The sequence below is a fragment of the Physcomitrium patens genome, chromosome 14 (assembly GCF_059467195.1).
Source record: "Physcomitrium patens ecotype Gransden chromosome 14, ASM5946719v1, whole genome shotgun sequence".
Taxonomy (NCBI): Eukaryota; Viridiplantae; Streptophyta; class Bryopsida; order Funariales; family Funariaceae; genus Physcomitrium; species Physcomitrium patens.
Window position 1 is genome coordinate 16391733 of NC_143423.1, and position 15889 is coordinate 16407621.

General features: G+C 35.3%; 1 protein-coding gene across 2 annotated transcripts; it reads right to left on the reverse strand.

Moving 5' to 3' along the window:
- Nucleotides 1–8096: 8096 nt before the first annotated feature.
- Nucleotides 8097–15689, reverse strand: LOC112291480 (transcriptional elongation regulator MINIYO). Of its 2 annotated transcripts, XM_090256057.1 has the most exons (11): nucleotides 15198–15689; nucleotides 14360–14740; nucleotides 14140–14223; nucleotides 13138–13472; nucleotides 12794–12987; nucleotides 12535–12640; nucleotides 12025–12291; nucleotides 11461–11658; nucleotides 8923–11196; nucleotides 8535–8738; nucleotides 8097–8372 (listed from the first exon to the last, which is right to left on the reverse strand). In XM_090256057.1, exons 4-11 carry the CDS (start codon nucleotides 13303–13305, stop codon nucleotides 8199–8201), a joined length of 3585 nt encoding a protein of 1194 aa, XP_090112183.1. In that variant the 5' UTR covers nucleotides 13306–13472; nucleotides 14140–14223; nucleotides 14360–14740; nucleotides 15198–15689; the 3' UTR covers nucleotides 8097–8198. The 2 variants fall into 2 exon arrangements, with proteins under 2 accessions (XP_090112183.1, XP_024394699.1); XM_024538931.3 differs by lacking the exon at nucleotides 14360–14740.
- Between the last annotated feature and the right edge of the window lie 200 nt (nucleotides 15690–15889).

A 15889-nucleotide genomic window follows, 5' to 3' on the forward strand; every position in this document is an offset into this window, starting at 1 on the left:
TCACCAAATACTTTTGTAAATGCTCCTAAAAATGATTCAAAATTATACAATATAAAGAAATTCTTTTCAAATAATAGAACAAACTAAGATAAAACTTGACATGAGAGCAAGGTCCAATCAAACTAATATGAGATGCTTCAATGGAATATTGTTGAGGTTGAAGTAAGGTGATTAGTCATACTTAATTTATAAATCCTTAAAATTTTGAATAGGTGCCATCAAAATTTTTTGGAAGGCTGATCCTTAATTCTTTTAGTATTATTATTATCAGATCATTACCTTGAGTGGATGCATCTTCCATGTTTGTTCAAGCAAATATAGTCGTTTAAAAATTTAGAATCTCTATTGCCATTTGATATGGTAGTTGAGGTACTACGGTTCCTTGACCATAATTTATGGTCATATATAATTCTTCATTTTTCTTTGATAAAGTCTCTGTCTTGATCTTCAATCCTTCAAGAGTATTAATAATAGAATCTAATTTAATCTCTTTAAAAATTTTCATATTTATTTTTCTACCTTTTGCCATAAAAAATTAGAGAAATACACGCATTCAAAAGAAAAGAAAAACTTGATCTATGGTATTAAAAAAAAAACAAAAGAATATTAAAAAAAAATAATATTAATCTAGAAAAGGGTAATCCTCAACTTTTAGAATGCTATAGTATTTCCAAGAAGAAAGGTAATCTATTTTTTGTTAAAAAAGACCAAGCTTCTAATATTATTTTATGGCAGTCTCAACAAACTATAAGGGACCATATACAAGACAAGGATTCAAGACTAAGAAATAGAGTTGGCTCGATATTAGAATAATAATTAGATACAAGGCAAAAAGGTCTGAACTAGACAACAAGAAATGAATTGTTAAGATTGAGGATCTCCTCAACCTCGACTCCTATATATATTAGGTCCTAGAAAGCTTCTTAAAAAGTTTCTATGAGGCTTAAGAACAAAGCAAGCCTAAGATCTTTCTTTGGCAAATTCCTAAATCATCTAAAGCCTCCTAGAACCTTCCAAGATCTCTTATTATTTAGAACTTTCTTAAAATCTACTGAAACCTTTTCAAACCTTTTTAGAACTTATTAGAACCTTTAAAAAGCTTCTAGAACTTTCTTTAGTTGTATATCTATGATACATGCTCTTTTGTATTCATAGAGTAGATTAAGATATCATAGAAATCATAAATGATAAAATTATTAAGAAACTCACAAAAGATATTATTTATTAAATGTTGAAAAGTAATTCGTGCATTCATGAGTCCAAAAAGCATAACATTATATTCAAAATTTCCATACTTGGTTTAAAATGTAGTTTTTCATTCATCTCTTTTTTTAATAAATATGAGATTATATGCTCTTTGTAGATCTATATTTGTATAGATCTATTTTTGATTGAGTTGATCAAAAAATCTTAAAATAAAAGGTAGAAGATATCTATTCTTGATCATAATCTTGTTGAGTCCTTGATAGTCTACTTACATCCACAGAGATTTATCTTTTTTCTTTACAAATAAGATAGGAGCCTTGGTTAGAGATTTAAAATGGCATATGAAATTCTTAGTCAAATTTTTATCAATATACTCCTTGAGTGCAACCAACTCGTTTTGTGATAGGCTATGGATTGGTCTTAATAGTAATTGAGCTTCTTTATGAAGATTGACAAAACAATCATAAGAATGATGCTCTAGAAGATTATCTATATTTTTCTTTTCAAAAAAATCTTGAAAATCTTAATATTGGCTAAGAATACTACTTGATGTCTTCTCACCATCAAAAATGGATATGGCATACAAAACAAAAGATAACTCTTCTTTTGCAGTATGTATAAAAGTACTTGCACTTACTAGTAAAGATTTGGATATCCTAGACCTATGTATTTCTACTTGACTAATGAGATTTTGGGTTAAACTATCAAAAAAATTAAGGTTATAATAAATCCAATCTATTTGAAGATTATATTTTTCTAATCAAGATAATCTTAAAATAATTGAATTAGATGAAAATCTTATGACATTAAATATTATTATTCTATTATGATCTTTAATTGCTATATCTAAAAGAATAGTCTCATGCCTAACATCTCCAAAAGATAGCAAATGACCATTTATGACTTCTACATGTATAGATTTAATTTTCTTAACTAACGATATCTCTTCTTTTTTGACAAAATCTTTGTCTATAAAACATGTTGAGGCTCCTAAATCTAATAAAGCTAAGACTTTGTGATTTTTTGGTCCTAAATAAACTTCTATTGTAAAATAAGGTGAGGGATCTAAGGAGAAATAGGACCTTTACTAGAAATTACGCAAGATTTTAGTTGTATGGTTCCTATTGTAGCTGAAAAAATTCATTTTTTGACACATTGTTTTCTTTAGCAACCATACTTCTTATTTTGTAGTTGTGTTGTTTCTTTGAATAATATTGATTACTTTATTTAGCTTCTCTACAATATAAGCATAAACCCTCTTGATGTAGTTAAGTCTTTTTCTACTATGTAAAAAATTTAAAATATATCGTTAAATTTGTATTGATTATAGGATTGATGAATAAGTTTTTGATAACTTAAAAGGTGCTATCATTATTTGATTTGTTCCTCTCTACCTAAGTCTCTATTCTTAATGTCTTTAAAATAATTGATTGTTACATGTAATGGTTTAAATAATAAATTCTTTCAAAGATCCTACTTTTGGCATTGTGAACAATAAATATTTAATATTATTCTTCAATCTATATCAAAATTAATTAATAAGGGATTTATCATTTTAGTCCATAAGATAAGCAAGATTTTAGAATTTAGCAACATATATGGTCACTGATTTTGATCCTTACTATTAAGATAAGAGCTCAATCTCTTCTATTCTTTCTTGATCACTTTTTCCAAATATGGTCATAAACATTCTTAAAAATAAATTCAAATTATAAAAGAGTTACAAATTCTTTTCTACTAAAGGTATAAACTAAGATAGTACTTCCTGATAAAAGTGCACCTATGAATCCAACTTGAGTAAATCCATCAAAATATTAGAAGGGATGCAATCTTAGATAGAGCTTGACTTCTTGCAAAAATCTTCAAAATTTTGATCTTGTTCCATCAAACTTCTCAGGCATACTAATCCTTATCCCAGTTATACATGTAGAAGCAAAACTTCTTAGATTTGGTTGTAAGGTTGATATACTTGCTTCCTTCAACCGCACAACTTTTTGATGCAGACTTTGAACTTTTTCTGCAAGCATAGGAATAATACTTCCATGATTCACGTTGGAAATATGTAAAATTTCTACTCTTAGAATATTGACAAATTCATGAAGATCTACAATAGTTGCAAATCTATTTTCACTTCCACTAAGAATAACATCCATAATCTTTCCTTCCATAAATAACTCAAATAAATTCAAAAATTTAAATTAAAGGAAGATAATCCATAATTTCTAATATCAAATGAAAATTTCCACAAAGAAGGATAATCCACTTACTTTTAAGAAAAAATTAATGTTAAAAAATAAGATTATTTGTTTAAAGGTAGGTAGTCCGCAACCTTTAATATACAACAATGAAAGTGGAATAATCTACTCTCTTCTAAAATAAGATAAAAATAATAAATTAACACTCTTATCAAAATATCAAGGATATAAATCTAGAAGAAAAAAATCCTCAATACACTCTTAAGACATTGAAAAGAACTAAAAATTTATTCAAAGATGTTATAGTATTGAACTAGAATGGCTATTGCCAAAAACAAGAAGACTAAAAAGTCTTGAAATAAGACTAAAGACTAGAAAGGCATTGACAAGAGTGAAGAAGGCTTCACTCTTGCCTCTATATATATTCTTAATTAGGAACTATGTGGTGATATCCTATAGGACTTTCAAAATGTGTTGACTTTACAAGACATATATTTTAACTTATAATGCAGGTTTATTTATATATACTCTACATAGTAAGCTTGTTCTGCAAGCTATTCACACAAGATTAACTTATTGATCAAATTTCTAATTTATCAATCAACTACAAATATATGTAAAGTCAAAACAATGTCTATAAAGCTTCTAGGAGGCTTTTTAGAAGATATTATAAAATTAACCTACTTTTATCTATTTTTACCTACTTCTACCTAATCACATAGGTATTTATTAGAGTACAAATGTATATTCGTGACAATCCGTGATATTAGTATGAATTTTTTAGAGCAAGCTTTTAGTTTGGTAGAAGATGCTTTAGGAATATGGATAAAAATTGAAGAGCCAAATACTCTTAAATAGGCATTGAATGGTTTAATACCTAAAAAAAAATTGTTTGGAGTCTTATCAAGTTACTTCTTTATAGATTGGAGGTTAAAAATCATATTGGTAGCTTTATCTACTTCGACCCACAAATAACCAAAGAAGGTCTTATCCAATAAAAGACATCTTATAATTTCTATCAAGGAGTAATTCCATTATTCTACTATACAATTGCTTTTTGGTGTGTATGGTGGAGAAAATTTCTTAAAAATTTCTTTTGACAAACAAAAGTCATAAAAAGCTTGATATATATACTTACTACTATTATCTAAGCAAAGAATTTGAATAGTATATCTAATAGTATTATTTATGTTGTATCCAAATTATTAGACTTTCTTTAAAACCTGAATTTTATTCAAAATAAAATATGCTTATAGCTTTTTCAAAGAGTTGTCTACAAAAATTAAAAAATATCTTGTTTTTCTTATTGAGTTGACTTTGGATGGTCCACAAATATCAAAATAAATTAACTCTTGAATTTTTGAAGCATAAAATGTAGCTTTCTTAGGCATCTTTATTTTATTATGTTTGCTAAGTTGATAGCCATTGCAAATTTGTTTAAGAAATGGATGTTAAGAAGGTCATTGATTGCACCAAAATTAATCATTCTTTGTAGACCTTCAATATGAAAGTAATTAAATCTCTTATACTATAAGATTATATGATAGTGAAGATGAAGCAAGTTGACTTCTAGACTTAAAGATGTCATATTTTTGCCAAGTTGGTACAAACCTTTTCTATTTTTTCTTTGAGCAAAGGATATTAAATCAAGTGTATTAGTGTCAACAATAAAGCATCCTTCTAACTTAAAGATAAGAATTTTGTTACTATTAGCAAAAAATTCTATATTCAATAATTTTTTGGTGATATCCAATGTACAAAAAATAATAAAATTTAATTTTATTGCTCTAAATGAAACTAAAATATTAACATTTTTGACTCCAATTACTTCATGATTGTATCTTCTAGCAAAGAAAATATAAGCCTTATTAGCTAAGTGAATTGATTTGAAGACTAATGGATTATCAAATATGTAATGGATGGCCCTAGAGTCAAGATACTATGAGCTAGTTTATTATGAAGATTCTAATATGATAAGTTCAACTAAATAAATTCTATAATTTTGTTTACTAATTCAAAATTGTTAAGATTATATTTTTAGTCTAATCCTTCATGTAGTTCTTTGAAGTTGTGTACTTAGCTACTATGAATTCAATTGCAATATTCTATAAGTCAATATTCATAATCTTTCATATAATCTAACATTTATTTCAAGTTACCTTCTCATTCAAAATTTCTATCAAGCCCATAGCAGTTGGAAAGGTCTTGTCATTGTTTAAGCTTAGTTTGTTTGTAGCAAGGTTGATAATTAAACAGAGCACTGGCATTTGATGGTGCTTTAAAGTGAATTAAGTGAGCCATTGACTTGGAATATTTTGACACAAACAATCCTTTCAAATCCATGAACCTATCAACAAGGTATTATTTATGCTAAAAAGATATCCTTCAATTATAATTGTTACATATTGGAAAAGACTATTCTTGTCTTAGCATCAAGTGAAATCTCCTTTCTCTTTCTTTGTAAAGCAAGAATATTTTGCCATCTTTTTTTTTGTTGAGCTTTTAGTTGTATTGATGTCTCTTTGGAGATTAATTTGGCTTCCAACTACTCATAAGTTAATAGAGCCTAAGTAGCAATCTACATCTTCTTAAAACTCTTATATTCATTTGGCAAGTTCTTTAAGGTGTACTAAATAATGATGTCTTCAAAAATGTTGACATCCACTTCTTATAGGAGATCTGCAACTTCTTAAGCTTCAATGATATGGGTATTCATAAAAACATATTTTATTTTTTTCAAGACAAAGAATCTTTTTATGAGCATCAATCAATGAAGGCTGCTATCAAATTCATATCTTACTTTCAATCCAATTCAATACTCATAGAAATTGTTATAGCATCAAAGGAATTTGAAAGTATTATTCTTGTCATTATTATTGATGATGTTCATGATTTGTTGACATACCATTTTTTCTTCTTTATTTATAAATGTGCTTTAAGATGTAAGGTACTAGTAAAAGCGCATGCTCTTCTAAAGTAAATTCTTCATGTAGTGTGCCCAAATTCCAAAGATCAAACCTCCATCAAGATGGTAACTCTTAAGAAGTCTATTGTTTCCAACCATGATGATTATTTTTTGAACAGCTTAATAACTAGTTTGATTTTGTATACTATTTCTCTTATCTTCTTATAAGTTGTCTATAGTTGACATGAGGTCTAAGAAAAGAGAAAAGAATTAAAGAAATAACACTTTCTAGTGAGGTCTTATCTCTAACCAAAGAAAGATAGGAGTTGAAAGTCTCTAAAAAAAACTTTGCTTTGATGCCATTAAGAATCTTAAGCAAAGCTTGAAGAAAAAACCAAAGCAAAGCACACTACTTGAAATAGAATATTTGTTGAAATAAGGAGAAGTAGAAGATTTATACTAAAGTAATATCCTAATCTTGAATGTTATTTTAAAGCCAAAAGTGCTATCATAGATTTTTTGGTAACAATGAGGTAGGCATAAAGGTTTCAATAGCAAGTTAAAAAAGATAAAATATGTACTAGCTATATTTTGAATAAAAAAAAATCTTGATAGAAAACTCCTTGAATCATTATACTTCATTTAGTATCTATATCATAATAAGGCATATATAACCTCCTAGATTTATTATTGATAGAGATTCATGAACACAAGTAAAAATGTACTATAAGCAAAATGAGCCAATACTGAAGCAAATCGTCAAGTATGTACACAAACAATTGCACTATGCAGCCCAATATTTGGTGAAAGGCAAGAGTTTTGGCATGCAAAAAATTGCACAAGAACATAATTGTATTAGACCAAGTGGTGGGTTGTACGTGAATCCTATGATTTGGATAAGCTTTCTTATAGTTCTATGACGATGGGAGCATGGACAGAGTATATGCAAGTCAATGAAGTTGTTCAATTTCGGTGGATTTTGAATGCATTGGAGAAGAATGATTGTCCAGAATTACACCATGAAAGATTAGCTTGTAACAATTTGCATGCGTTCTTCCTTGATTATCTTGCAAGCAAGATTCATTCATTGTTCCTAGAAGTTTTTTATACATTTTTTTTGTATGAATTATGAATTGGTGCATGAAAAGAAAGAGTTGTAGCTTAAGTTATCAAGCAATAATTTCCATGAACTATATTATATGAAGTTTTGAGGAATGAAGAATCAGATGTTTTTCATGCAAAGGGCAAGAATCATAGACTAAGAAAAAGGGTAATATTGAGACATGTGGTTTGAGGAGATTTTTAACTTAGACAATTGAATTATAAAATATATATTTTTTTATAACTACATAAGTTTCTAATAATATATATATATATATATATATATTAATGCCACCACAATTTTTACTATTGCCACTACAACCTATTTTGAATTATCTTTTTTATAAAATTAAATTAATTTTCAATATAATTTGAATAAAAAATTAAATTAAAAAATAGAAATATTATAATAGAAAATTTCTGTTATTAGATGTGTTTTACAAATCTTAGAAGTCTATCAATGAGTTGAGGGTATGAAATCACCTTCTCATGATCTTTCTATTTAAATGAGTATCTGTGTATTTGTGGTTCATTGAGAAGAACATAGGGAATATTGGTATCAAATTCATTTCAACAATCTCCCTTTCAACTCCAACGTAAAGAGCAGCCGAGAGTATGAAAAGTATGCACCCAACCTTGTTTAAAAAAACAAAAAAAAAAAAAAAAAAAAAAAAAAATGGTGTTCAGTATTAGAATCAAAGCAGTTTGTACACTGATTGCATTAACGAAGACTCGGTTATCCCAAAATTCAACATCAACGTTTTTATACTTGACACGAATAAAATCCTCTGTCATCTGAGGACGCTTCCAACCAGGATACCACGTAACCGCGTCACATTATTCACTATGGTGTTGTCACTACCGCATACATTTTGAATGATGTTGAGACGTCTTTCCAATTCTTCTGAGCAAATCGGTTCTGCTGGAAATGTTAGTGGGTATTCCACCATCTTCTTCATGAAGTCCTGCAAACACGCATACAGAGTAGGAACTTGAGCATCTCGATGTAGCAGACTTAGGGATGTAAGGAGAGAAGTATGAAGTCCATGCGCACCAAATGGTGAGGTTTTAAACTGGAGATTGAACAAAAAGATCATAACAGAAGAATCAGTGTAAGCGATATAGACCTGCTCCTCTAGTCTCTGGGTCGCGAAAAGAGCCTTAGCCGTCTTACTCAACATATGATCCTGTGATTCCATCCCTTCCTGGAATATAAAAGCTGCAAGATGATGTAGAGATTGTGCGTGTGCCATACAATTCTCAGTATCTGCAACATCAAGTGCACCTGATGTCCATGCATACGCAAATGCTTCTATTACTTGCGGATTTTTCTGCAACACAAAACACATGCAATCAGTGAGGCCCTACAAATAACTATTGCTAATTATTATAATTGTTACTGTCGTAGACAACTTAAAACCTTGACTGCTGAGTAGCCAAGTAGGAATACAAACGAACGTAAAAGTTCAAGTCACACTTATGACAGTGGAGAATACGTTGAGTGCAAATGGGTACCTCAAAAGGAAAAAGATATCTACGAGGATTCGTGCCACACTCTGAGAGCGGAGGTAGAAGCTTCAAGGACTGAGAGGCAGCTAGAGCTAGCCATGTCAGCAACCGTAAGGAGGCAGAAATATCCTGTCTCAAGTACAGTGCCACTTGACGACCAAATCTTGCATTTGTAGAAGATGCAGAGGAAAACTTGTTCACTAGAATCTCAATGAAATCACGATAGTCCTCATCAATTACACCTTCAAAGTCCAGTATCTGCCTAGGATCATTTGAGGCCTGTGGGCCACTGGCATCAAGGAATCTTCCATACAACCGCTGCATACAGCTGACACAGTCTTTCAGATACTCGTTGAGAAACATGTCATCTCCGAGCACAAAGAGGCCAGATAATGCGTGAACTTTCCGTACAATTGGGATGGCTCTCAACGCGTGCTCCTCACTTTGCAACTGTACCGATTGACTCAAGATTTCCAATCCTAACAGCCACACGACTCCACACTTAATTGCGTCTTCCATCCCGATCTGCTCATCTTGACTGATAATAAACTTGCCGTTCTCAAGTATTGTACACTCTGGAGCATTTCCTCGAGTTTCGTCATTCAATCCACCTAGATTAATGGCCATGGGACTAAAAATCCAGTGGGGCGGCAGCGGTAGTCTTTGATTTGCCCATTCAGCAACCACATCATTTGCAAGGCTCTCATTGCGACTTTTTTCTGCAGCTAACTTGGCACTTTCTTCACTTAAATTTGACAATTTCGAAGATATGAGGCTAGTCTTCAGCTTCATAGGCTTGCCATTCTTGCTCCCTCTCCCACGAGAAGATTTGTCGGGTTTTCCACATAACCAAACCTTCCTGTAATGCTCTAATAATATCTTGGATATATCCTCATAAACATTGACTGTATCCGCCTTTTGAACTTCAGTTTTGTCTGGTTTCAACGTGGCATCCAAACTTTGGAGCAGTGTTGCCAATGTGCTAGGATGCAACATCACATTTGAACAAATCCGTTGAATGATATCACCATCTCCAGGACCAGCAACAGCTGCAGCGCACAAACAACAATTCATTCTCCACAGAAGAACCTCATTAGCTAAAGCGTTGCCACCAGCTGGGCTTAGAGGTAAAACTTCAAGTAACTCTGTCACGAGTCTGGCAATTCCTTTAACATGAAGACCACGTTTTGACCACACTCCGCCTCCCACTTGCCCCCAACCCAAGCCTAAACCAGGAGCAGGCCCAGATTTTTCGCAAGATTCAAGTGACACCATGAGATATCTCCTTGCAATAAGCTCCTTCCCGACAATATCGAGAAGGTCCCTCAACTCTCCGTCAGCTGCTGATATTAGCCCTCTGGATAGAGTTTGTTGTATTGAAGAACCCTCAAATATAACTTCGTTCGTCTTCTGTTCCAATTGTTGGTACAGTTGGTCAGTGACACTAAGCAGCCGCACTATTCCATGCATGCAACTTGTGATAGTCACTGCAGTTTCTTCATTTGCTTCAACCCAAAGCAATTCCAGGGTTTGTAACAGAGAACGTGTAGATTCTGGATCACCCTGCTTCCCATTCCTGTATGTGAGAAAACCATTCGATACCAAAGCGATGGCAAGCTTATGAATGACTGGGTGAAGAGACTGGTTGTTAAGACCGGTTGTCCGGCCTTCTTCCGAACTGGACTCACTGAACATCTCACAGACTGTGGCAAGGAAATGAAGAATCGATCCTACTGTCCCCACCAACTTCATGAGGGAAGTATGGGCAGGATTCTGAGCTTCCATGTTCACTCTAGAAGCCAAACTCGCCAGCTCTTTGTTCACGGCTGCAATACGATCCTTGCTCAACCAATCCAACGCTGTCTCAACCAATGGAACAGCTACGTTCCATGCCCAATTTACGTGCATGGAGCCTGGGGTGTGTAGAATGGGAAGAGTCCAGGCAAGCCTTTCAAGAAGAGAGTAGGACTCTTGAGCCAAAACCAGTATATCATCGGAGTTCTTCGGCGATATTTCCTTCAAGGGAGGTGGCTTAAGCCAGCAACGAAGGGCTGGATAAATATCGGGGAAAAGAGCGATACCGATCTGTTGATTGACGCAGACACGCCACAGGCGAAGACATTCCACAATTGTTGAACAAACGGCTTTAAAGGAATCTTCACCAAGTCTAGGATCTGAAGGAAGAGGGAACCCTTGTTTGTAAAGCTCGCATTGCGCCACTTGAAGCGCTCCTGTTTCTGCAAATCGTATGCAATTGGCTGTACTCGATTGAGATAAAATCTGTACCAAACATCCGACGATGCTCATTCAGATGGCAGTAGAACAGACCACTAGATAGCTCTGATTGCAGAAAGGCCATAGGTAAAAGAATATCCTGCAACGTCTTTATCCTTGAAGATCTATGCAACTGAATTACATATTTTCATGAATTCAGGCAGAGGTACTTCAATGAAACATCCAAACTATAAATAGGTAAATAAACAATCTGAAGATTAAAGGAAATATCAACGTGGTACAGAAATCTGAAAGACAAGGAAAACATACTTTGAGAAGTCGAATAGCGTTGGTATGAGCAGGACGAAGTCCACTGTTCAAATCTTCATCAGTTAGCAAGAATCTTTGTATAATCGAGTCCATCAATCTGGGACATTTCATTACAGCTTTGGCAGCCGCTGGAGAGTGACGTGACACTGCTATGACCACATATAATAGATGCTCGTCCGCAGAGCTTAATCTCTCTACCTGCGTCCAAAATAAAGCAAACTTATAAGCGTAAGTAATAGAGCATGACTGAAATGGTAAAGCCAAAACAGCGTTGAGCATAAACTCAACTTAACTTGCCAAAAATCACTCCGCACATACAGCTGGAGACCATATCAAAACATTGAAGACCGTGAATACGATCAGAAAATCCGCTAAAGGTCTCGCCAGTAAAGGGAATATTCCAAAATGAAAGTACCACTAGTACTACATACCCACAGCTCAAGTGTAAGACATCTTGACATGGACGCCCTGGAGTTTCAATACATGCTGATGATTTGCAAGAAAAACCAAACTCGAAAAGGAATCAGGATTAAAAAAAAAAAAAAAAAAAAAAAAAAAAAGAACCTCAAGAATGTACTGAATCCTAGACAGAAGTCCCATTCGAAGAAGACCCGCAGTGACATCTTTGCTTGTAACTGTTGCCTCATCTCCAATTAAATCCTTGTCCTCTTCAGTATCACTGAGTGAGTTTTCTGTATAATATGGAGGATACAGGTCAATTGCGTTGACGTGGTATTTCCATCGTCCACCTCCCATAAGCCCATCTTCTTGGTTTATTTTCCTACGGAAAACGGGTGCTGTGAATACGGATTTGTTTCCAGGCCATACACCCTGTTGCAAGGAAACGCTTTTAGATACAAAACACCAATATAGCAAAAGTTAATAAAAATTACTAATCATGAATCACACAACATAAAGTGCAGAACCCTAGGTTCATCACCTGGTTTAATATTATTCACTTCCTAGACATCCGCGACTTGATCTAAATCAATAATTGCACCCAAATCTACAGTATCTTCTTTCTTATAATATGAAAGATACACTGGTACCCAATCCATGCAGAAATGACGATACCTCTTGAATGTTAAAAATCGTCTCATTTGCAGTACAACTTAACAATGCATGCAAAGCTTTCGAGCAGGCTGCTATCACAGATGTATCAGTGCTGTCCAAAGCTAATCTGCACTTAACAACTACTCAAGTCACTTTTTGTAAAGTAGAACTGCATCACGATAGCTTGAATATCATATGCTGGTCTCTTTTGCAACCAGAAACACCAAGTGCGCTTACTAAAATGAACAGTGAACGAAACAGCAAGCACCGCGTTACGTACCTGAGCGCCGAGGCAAGCTCTAACTCTGGGCCAATCGCAAACGTCCATAATGCTTGCCAATCCACATCGACATTTGCAGCATTTGTGGGGGCGTTTCGCATACGCGAATGCACTTGCTGAGCCTGCAATCCTTCTATGGCCTTAAAAAGCACTCCAGCAACAAGCCACAACGCTGACTCCTGTACGGCTGGATCCTGCGGCAAAGAGTTCTTCAATTATAGTTCGATGCAGAGTCCAAAGGATGAATTCACTGCAATACCAGCAAACGTGTCTTCGTAGAGAGGAATACGATGAAGCATAGTCCGAAGCTCAGTGAGACAAACTATAACAATAGGTTCACATACCGCACTACGGGTTCGTTCAATTGCTTCTCTTAGAGTAAAACCATTGGGCACTCGCTGCAGCACATCGCGAGCTATGACATTTCCTTCCAAATCGAAAATGTACAATTTTATAGCTTCCAATCTATCCGTCCAATGCATTCCCTTTTTGTCCGTCCAATCCATTCCCATTTTCTCTCAACTTGTACCACCACTACAACAGAAACGCTCCAAATTGAATTTCGTAGTGACGTATCCCCTTCTGGCGACCAATCAAGTCACACCAGTCCTTCGAATTCGGCGACAAGATAGTGGTCCTAAAATGGAGCTAGATGAAAAAACTGGCACCTTCCTGCATTCTGTGAAGGTGAAAAAGATAAGTGAAGCTGCCAAGTAATAAGAATCCTTCGCTAAGTACTGCTGGTCCTTGACGTTGAGAAACCGCTCCAATGTGATCAGCTTTACATTAGGAACTCACTGTTATGATAATAATAATAATAATAATAATAATAATCATAATACAACACACGCACTATCAATTTTGACAAAACAGCCATTCTTGCATATGATTACTGCGTCATTGCAAATAACTTCATTTTTTATTTTTCTGATCTACCAAGGAGATTGAACTGCAAGTCGAATTGAAACATATAGACAATCGTAGAATTAACCAAATCTGAAGATAACACTATTTGTAGAAGTACCGACACCCAGAAATTTACTCTGAGACACCAATGCAAAAAGACCACATATTCTCACACAATCTACCCGATCACTCGTTCACGATTCAGTAACTGAATATTACCATTTAAATGCAGCATAACGCCATCAAATGATTGTACATAATACGTAACTAGGTGTACATAATTAGCTTCGGAAATCCCTCCAAAACAGAAGGAGATAAGCATGGTCCCTAGACGAAGTACTAGCAAGACCTCACAGCAAGATGGATCATGATAAGTTGCTGTAAACATCAGGCAAACATCAGGCATGTCTACCGGATTACTATAACAAACTCTCGTGTACCTTGCAAAATCCAGATGGACGATACAACACAGCCGAGCGTTTTCAGAATCCAGTTGCAAGGATCGTCGACTGCATCAATGATAACTGCACAGTTCGACATTTCCAATTTAAAACTTCTGCATCAGTCAAGCGCACAAACAGAGTAGAGCAACATGCACCATTAGAAAATCATAAAACGCTTCACTCGGCAGGAAAATGCAAGCACTTTGTCGAGAATGACCTTTTTCCACATTCTCAAGCCCCTCAACATTCAAAGTTTCTCGAGGTCATGTGCAGGGAAGTCACGACTAATAGTTTTCTCGTGTTCATACTGACATCAGTCGCTGACAGATTATTGAATCCATCCCGTCTTTCCACAACCGTCGCGGAACAAGCTCCACGTCGAAATGAACAGATGCAATCACGTTTTTGCAAATAGATCGTTTTCATTGACACTCAAGATTAAACTCTAAGCAAACAGTGTTGCCGAAATATTGGTATCGCAACGGGAAACCCATGCGAGCCTGAAAGTTAAATTTTCTTCAAACCCTGCGCTTCACAACTCTTCATTCTTGAACATAAGCTGCTGTCTCAAATTTCCCGTCTAAATCTACGCCCATTTCTGTTTCAACAGCCGAAAACCATTCCTCAAAACCATCACGAAAGCATCAGTTGATAAAACACCTGCACACCAACTAGTTTTTACATTGTTTCTCTGTGAATCGGTTGCTATCAATGGTGAAGGTACGAGTGCAAATTGCCATTAAAGCATGTGAGCCGATCAAATAAGTGTACACGTGTAACCTTCAAAGAGCAAAAAAATCCTCCGACACCTGGTATCCTACAATGCAAACTGCATCACTGTGTTCTCGAGAGTAGCTAACATTTCTTCATCGAACCGAAAAACACCTCATGTCCCTCACAACAAGCGACTCCACCAATACTATATCTCGCACACCGTGGTTATCATCCATTCCCCAGCTCACTCCAGGGTCAGCGGCGTGGCCAGCGAGCAGTAAACGCTTCAAGAAACACACCAGGAGAAGATATCGAGCAGAAGATGAAGCGAGCAATCTTACCTAATGAAGGAGCCGATGTCTCGTCGACTAGCCAACATCCACACGCAATGCTTGCACACCAACTCCTGGTCTACCCTTCCCGGGAGCTCATCAGCTCCGTAATCCCATTTCCGAGCCTTCCTTCCAAAAAATGGAATTCTACACCTGAATATATCACAAACCGCCGCTGTATAGCTTCCCACTAAACCACCCGGTCGACACAAGTCCTAACTATATCCCAACCATAGCGATCTTATAGCTTGAAGGTTCCACTAAATCCATACGCACAAGCGATTCATTGACGCGACTCATCCCTATCATAAAATCCCCTACCAATCCTACACCACCACGATTGGCGCGTCAAGCGGAGAAGAGACGGAGCGCTGAAGCTGAGTAGGGAAACGGAGCGATGAAAGGCAAGCAAGCAAGTAAGCAAGCAAACAAGCGAGCTGCTCTGAGATTGTGATTGACGGGGGCACTAGAGCAGCGGACCACAAGGATGAGAATAGTCCAGCGATGAGGAGAAGCAGAGGAGTGTGAAGAAGAGCGAAGAAGACAAAAAGGAAGGGGCAGCCTCTCCTACACGGTTCCACGTGGCGGCTGCACGGAAAGCAGACCCCCTACGACCGGCCCTACTTCACGCTTCTCGCGCCACATCACCACAATGCTTTCCTCTCTCCTCTCTCCTCCCTGGCTGCCCGCGCTGCCCGAGC

Excerpts from the sequence above, each read along its gene's own strand:
- LOC112291480 (XM_024538931.3), bottom strand. The coding sequence starts at position 13,305 with ATGGGAATGGATTGGACGGACAAAAAGGGAATGCATTGGACGGATAGA. Across the intron at positions 12,641-12,793 it reads GAGCTTGCCTCGGCGCTCAG|ATTAGCTTTGGACAGCACTG; the intron begins GTACGTAACGCG and ends TGTTAAGTGCAG. Across the intron at positions 12,292-12,534 it reads CGATTTTTAACATTCAAGAG|GGTGTATGGCCTGGAAACAA; the intron begins GTATCGTCATTT and ends TCCTTGCAACAG.